Source organism: Otolemur garnettii, unplaced genomic scaffold, assembly GCF_000181295.1.
Source record: "Otolemur garnettii isolate 467f Iridium unplaced genomic scaffold, OtoGar3 scaffold00025, whole genome shotgun sequence".
NCBI classification, from domain to species: domain Eukaryota; kingdom Metazoa; phylum Chordata; class Mammalia; order Primates; family Galagidae; genus Otolemur; species Otolemur garnettii.
Genome location: NW_003852420.1, coordinates 12,889,479 through 12,896,303, shown reverse-complemented (window position 1 = coordinate 12,896,303; position 6,825 = coordinate 12,889,479). Strand labels below are relative to the sequence as shown.

Genomic DNA, 6,825 nt, shown 5'->3' with positions numbered 1-6,825 from the left:
AAAAAAAAAAAAAAAAGAAGTGAATTCATGGACCATACATAGTCTGTCTCAACACTTTCATAGTCACCCACATATCCACCTGCCCTGATCTCCACAGGGCCAGGCAACAAACAAGTAGGAACAGTTCCTAGGCCCCAGAGCCCATTGAAATTATTCAGACTAGGCACGCCTGGCACCTGCCTCCCTCATTCTTCCCTTCTGGAAAGCATAGTAAAGGCCCTTGTCCATGTTTTCTCCCCAACTCCCTCTGCCTTTTCATGGCCCTCAAGGCTTCCCTGTGTGTCCCACAATGCTGGACCACATCTCCTGTCTCTAGGAATCTGGGGTTATAAAAACCTTTTTCTTATTGAGAATCATTTCCACATTTGTGCATCTTACCATAGCTGAGTCAAACAAGCTCCAGCTACCACTTACCATTACCAGTCTTGGTTCCCAGGGAGGACTTTTGCTCCTGGGCGTCTGCTCCAGGTAAGCTACAGGGTCTGACAATTGTTTTCCAAGGCCTGACAATTAATTTTGTGTGTGTTTATGTTGGCATCACCGTACAAACAACTCAGTAAGGCTTCCCAATCTTGGCCTACCCGTGTCTCACAGATGTGTTCAACATGTGGCAGTATCTTGCTGAGTGGCGTTCATTATGGCTATTGCGTGTTTTTGTGCATATACAACAACTCTGATTGGTCAGTCCAGAAAAAGGAAGGGTTCCAAAATTGCTCTGAAGAGTGGACTAGGCACTGGCATTGGTGAATAGCTTCCCAAGGGGAGTACTTTGAAGGTGACCATAGTCATATTCCGTATTGAGGTATGGAGCACTTATTTTAGGATGAATATGTGAACTCAACTGTGAGACCCTCATATGCTTCCCTGTCCCTCTCCAGTTTGGGCAGCAGTAACTTTCCCATAGAACCCAACTCTCTGACAGGTCTAAGAAGAAGTATTGTTTTTTGTTCGTTCAGCTTGTTGTTGTAGTTGGGATGGGAAGGATGACTTCCAAGCTCTTTCATGTCAGAGTGGAAAATAAAAATTATAGTTTTATTTTTTTACAAATTCTCTCTGGCTTCTTAGCCAAGGCAGGACAGTTCTTTCCCCAATGTCCTTTGTGTTTACAGGTCCTTCAAATATCTTTATCAAGAGATTTCCTCCACTAGGGTTTGAATGACTGAATGGAAAGTCTATAAAAAGCCCAAAAGTCACCATGTCACTTCTCTGCCTAAAACTTTTCCAGGGCTCTTCCCACCTACACCTAGGGTGACCAACTTGTCCTGGTTTACCAGGGACATTAGCAGTTTTAATTCTGAAAGTCCCCTGCTCTAGAAAACCCTTCAGTCACTGGCCCAGGACTGTTTTCATTTTAAAATAGAAAGTTCTGTGTCCAGGGAACCCTCTTTCCTCACACCACTCGCTGCCCCATAGCCACTTACTATGGGCCCTCCACCCCATTTCCGGGCCTCGGACTAGAAGTTCCCTCCTTCAGAATGTCTTGTCGGCTGGTCAGGTCTGAGTGGAGCTGGCCCCTGTACTATTGATTAGTGTGTTATCCTCTCTGCTAACTCAAAGCTTAGTGTCAATCTTGGTTACTACCATAGCCCTGTACCTCGGAGAGTGTTTGGCAGATGCTTGCGAAATGCTTTTTAATGGGCATGTGAGTTAGGGAATAAAACGACCAATGCCTCTCCTTGGAGTTTTTGGGCAGCTCAGTGGGTCAGCCCCTTGTCCACTTGAATATACTACAAATAACCTTGCTTGGAACCCAAGAAGAGAAATTTGAGTCTCTCTTAGAACTTCACAGCAGGCCGGGTGCGGTGGCTCACACCTGTAAATCCCAGCACTCCAGGAGGCCAAGGTGGGAGCATCACCTGAGCTCAGGAGTTAAAGACCAGCCTGAGCAAGAGAGAGAGCCTGTCTGTACAAATAGGCAGGTGTTGTGGCGGGCATCTGTAGTCCCAGCCACTTGGGAGGCGGAGGCAAGAGGATCGCTTGAGTTCAGGAGTTTAAAGGTTGCTGGGAGCTACGATGCCACAGCACTCTACCCAGGGTGAGAACATGGGGCTCTGTCTCAGAAAAAAAGAAAGAACCTCAAAGCAAGTTCTCTTCACTAAATCTAGCGTGCTCCAGCTCACAGCACACTTGCACAGACATTATTTCAACTGAATTTCCCAGCCACACTTTGAGGAAGGGTCTGTGGACAGGTTAGTTCCCTGGAAGCCGACCGATATAAGGACTCTCGGCATGGGGATGATTGCTTTCCAGAGATAAGGAGAGAGGGGAGCAGGACAGAGCAGGGGCTGAGGGAGGATGTGGTCTCGGCTGGATTCCAGCCTCCGTCTCACCCCATGGGGAGATGTGGAGCGTGAAAGAAGCACAAATTTCCCTGCCTTGGGACACCAGGACTTTGTAACCTAAATCAGTTAAGTAATTGGCTATGGGCTACTCAAAGAGAGGAAAGGGAGGTAAACTATGAAGCATTTCCCAACAAGATGACTGCCATGAGCCCAGGGCTCCCTGGAGAAGGAGAAGCTGTGAGCTGGTAGAGCCAAGACACACAACATTAAAGGGGGTGATGCTGGAGCCAGGCAGCGGGAACCTGGGCAGACCACCAGTAGCACCTCCGAGAGCCCAAGAAGAAGCCAACTCAGAGAATGAGCCACCTGCTCAGACTACCTAGGTAACAACCAGCCCTGGCCGCCTTCCCACCCAGACGTCCAGACTCAAGTCTCCAGCTCAGGCTGCCCAACCCAGCCCCACTTACCATCACCCAGATGTGGTGCTATTTCACAGGGTGGCCTGTTTCTCAGAATGCAAAAGCTCAAAGGTCAAGGAAGCAGACAGGCAGCTTTCAGGACTGCTTGGTGGGGGGTTTGGGGGTACTCCCCTCTGTTCTGCCCAGAGTGTGAGCTCTCACAGTGCAGGTGGAGAGTTCTACCTGGACATGGCAGAAAAGCCGAGGCCAAGAGCCACTGCAGCAGTGAGAGTCAGGGCTCTGCAGCCAGCCAGGGGTCCAGGCAACGCCCACCTTGACACAGGGCCTCAGAGGCCAGAAGCAGCAGATGTGCTGGGGACTCAGGAGGGAAAAGAACCTTTACTGAATAGCTCCGAGGTGCCAGATCCCCGGCTCCTTTTTTAAAGAAATTCTCCCAACCATGCAAGGCAAATCGGGGGTATTGAGCCATTTCACAGGTGAGAAAGTGGAGTATAGAAAAGTAATTCATCTGTGGTCATAGAGATAAGCAACAGAACTGAGATTTTCATACAGAGCAGCCTAGCCTCAAACTGGTGTTCTTTTTACAGACTTTTGGTTGAAAGTGGCAGAGTAATGACATCTGTTCTCAGATGCCAGTTGCCATGCTGTGCTCATTATCAGTCTAACAGAGTATGAACATCTACGTTAGAGATGAGCTGAGACTCAGACAGGTTAGGAGACTTGCTCAAAGACACCAAACCAGGAAGCGATGGAAAGGTTCATTGTTTGTTTTGTTTTTGAGACAGAGTCTCTGTCGCTCTAAGTAGAGTGCTGTGGCATCCTAGCTCAGAGCAACCTCAAACTCTTGGATTCAAGCCATCCTCCTGCCTCAGTCTCCAGAGTAGCTGGGACTACAGATGCCCGCTCTGACACCCTAGCTAGTTTTTCTAACTTAAGTAGAGATAAAGTCTTGCTCTTGTTCAGGCTGGTCTTGAACTCCTGAGCTCAAGCAATCCACCTGCCCTCAGCCTCCCAGAGTACTGAGATTACAGGCATGAGATACCACACCAGCCCAAGATATTCCTTATTCATACCACAACCTCATTATCATTTCACCTATATTTGATTTGTAAACGCCTATATGGATAGTTGCACTTAAACGAGCTGGTTGGGCAAACCATGGGAAAAGTTCATACTGTAGAGTGAATTCTGTTCCACCAGACCATTTGTCAATGCTATAAGGTCACTGAAAAAACACAAATAAATTCCAGGGTGTGGTGGTTCATGCCTTTTAATCCTAGCAGTCTGGGAGGCTGGGGCAGGAGGACTGCTTGAGCTCAAGAGTTCAAACCAACCTGTGCAACATAGTGAGACCCCAGTCTCTTTTAAAAATACAAAAATTAGGTTGGTGTAGGGGTGGACACCTATGATCCCAGCTACTCAGAAGGCTGAGCCCAGAGGATCCCTTGAGACCTGGAGTTGGAGGCCGCTATGATGACACTACTCCACTCTAGTCTGAGACTCTGTCTCAACAAACATTTAGGCAGCACTACCTAACCAGACTTAGCAAGACTCACCCTTTGTCCCCTCTTTCATTGAAAGGGCACACCAGGGGTCAGCCTCTGGAGAATGGGGCCAGCCAGGCCCTTCCTGTGCTCTTCCTATCTCAGCATCCAGTCTTATCAAACAGAGGCCTACACTTGGCCTTGACACTGGGGGTCAGGGCACAACTCAGCTCTGACCCCAGAGAACTGTAAATCCAGGAGGAAGAAAAGACACAGGCTAGATCTCTACCTGAGGCTTAGGCAAGAGTGTTAAAGATCCAGTAAGTTAGGGAAAGGGGGAAAGTAATTTTCATCTGAAACCAGAGGTTTCCAAAAGAGGTGCACTTTGGAGCTGTAGGGCAAAAAAGGTTTGTGTTTTCAAATACCTCATGGTTCATGGCTGAGACCCCAATAACAGAAGACAGATTAACAAGAGGAGAGAATGCACATTTACTTAACATAAGCTTTACATGACGCAAGAGCCCTCAGAAATGAAGGCCCAAAGACCCAGGGAACACTGTATTCCTATGGACAGTCATGCAGAAGTATGACTGGAGGACAGAATGTCTAATCAAATGGTAATAAACTAGAGGAACTTAGCAAGGCCTGTTTGCCCAGACACAGAGGTCTTCAGGGGAGAAGGGAGGATGACAGTCAGTGAGTGATATCCCTGTTTCTGCTATTTTCTCTGTTTCCCTCCATTTAAGATACTTAGTCTGCCAAGGAGCCATATTTTGGGGCATCATGTTCTGAGCTCTGACAGAGTTGATGAGCTCCAAGAAATAGCTGGGGCTATTGATTTGTCATGGCTTGGAGGCTGGTGGAGCCAGAAGGTTCTATTTCTTGCCTCTGCAGGTGACAGAGGTAGGAGACCCTCAAGCAAGCGGGCCCCCAGAGCTGAGGGTCCCCCTGGCAGACGTGGATCTCCACCCAGCCAGAAAGAGCGCACTGGGGGCAGCCCACGGCCAGGGTCTCCCCGGAGGAAGCAGACAGAGTGCAGGAGCCGGGGAGGGGAGCCACGGGGACAGGAGCAGAGTACCACAGAGAGGACCCATGAAGGAAGGCAGAAGAAGGATGGGCGGGCTTCTCTCAAGGAGCAGAGTGCACCCCCAAAGAAGGAAAAGGAGACACTGAAGAAGGAGGAATCCTGGACGAGGCCCAAGAAACCCAGGTGGGTTTTGGCTCTGATTGGGGCACTCACTGTGCGCTGTCCCTCCCTGGAGAGAAACTGACGTCCCCTTCCTCTGCTTTCCTCTTCTAGAAATGTGGCATTGGTCTGCAAGACCTACAAGCGTTCTGCCAACTCTACAATTCTGGGACTTGGGGATTTGATTTGTTTTGTCTCCTTCATTCCATTAGCACTAAAACACGTGGCTAGTAGACAGAGCCATCTTGGGGGATTAGCAAGTGGGTGGGGTTGTTTCATGTTTTGAAGCTTCCATGAGCGTCTTCCTCCCTTTGCCTTCCTTTTATGCCCACTGGGGGTAATAAATGCCTTATTCATATGTTTTAAGAATCTCCTGTGATGATAGTTAGGGAGGCTTCTGAAACATTTGGAAGCATTATGGTCACAGTGAAGAGTTGATGCTCCTTCCCACTGTATAACAAATCCTCCCTGGCACCCTTACTCAGGTGTTCCACGGCTCCTCTCCACCTTTACTGAGAGAAAGCTGTGGCCCTCCCTCAAAAGAGGCCACCAATGCCCTCTATTACCCATGCCAGTCATCTTGGCTTGGTTAAGACCTTTGTCTACTGTCTGGTTGCTCCCAGACATGTAAAGGATGCATGGTGCCTTTCGCAACTTAATGAGAACACGAATGCATCGTTGATGGACCCTGGGTGTCCTGAACTCTGGAGGGATCCTGTACCGTCTAATGGACCTCAGATGTCTGGATGGCAGATGTAATGTAAGGGGTACAGACAAGAACTCATTCATGCATCTTCAGCTGAGGGCCATGGCAGGGTGTAGAGAGATGAAAGGCTCTGTCCCTGATGTCCAGATGCTGACAGCAGAGGAGATAAGACACAGGCATCAGTAATTACATGCTGAGGCATAAAGCAATATGTACACACTACAGATACAGAGTGCAGTATCGCTGGGGCCTCAGGGCTCCTCCATGGAGGTGGTAAGCATTTCAGTGAGACTTCAAGGAACAGGTGGAATTTGGGAAAGCAATGACTGGATGCCTATACTCCTCAGACTGAGGGAGCACCCTGTGGGAAGACTCAAAGGCAGAGATCATAGGGTATGGCAAAAAAATATATAGGTATCTATATAATATATGGACATAGACTGACATAGACATAGAGACAGACAGACATACACAGACATAGACAGACATAGACATAGACAGAGATAGACATAGAGAGACATAGTTATAGACATAGACAGACATAGACTGACATAGATATAGACAGAGACAGACATAGACATAGACAGACATAGACAGACATAGATATAGACATAGACAGACATAGACAGACATAGATATAGACGTAGACAGACATAGACATGGACATAGAGACAGACATAGACAGAGACAGACATAGACAGACATAGACATAGACAGGCCTAGACATAGACAGAGACAGACATAGACA

General features: G+C 48.2%; 1 protein-coding gene across 1 annotated transcript in view; it reads left to right on the top strand.

Annotated features, from left to right (window-relative positions):
* Nucleotides 1-6,825, top strand: part of TMC2 (transmembrane channel like 2) — an 86,428-nt gene that overhangs the window by 12,009 nt on the left and 67,594 nt on the right. The window contains exon 2 of the mRNA XM_012804074.1: nucleotides 5,080-5,395. Coding sequence (XP_012659528.1) covers nucleotides 5,080-5,395 — 316 coding nt within the window. The remainder of the gene's footprint in view (nucleotides 1-5,079; nucleotides 5,396-6,825) is intronic.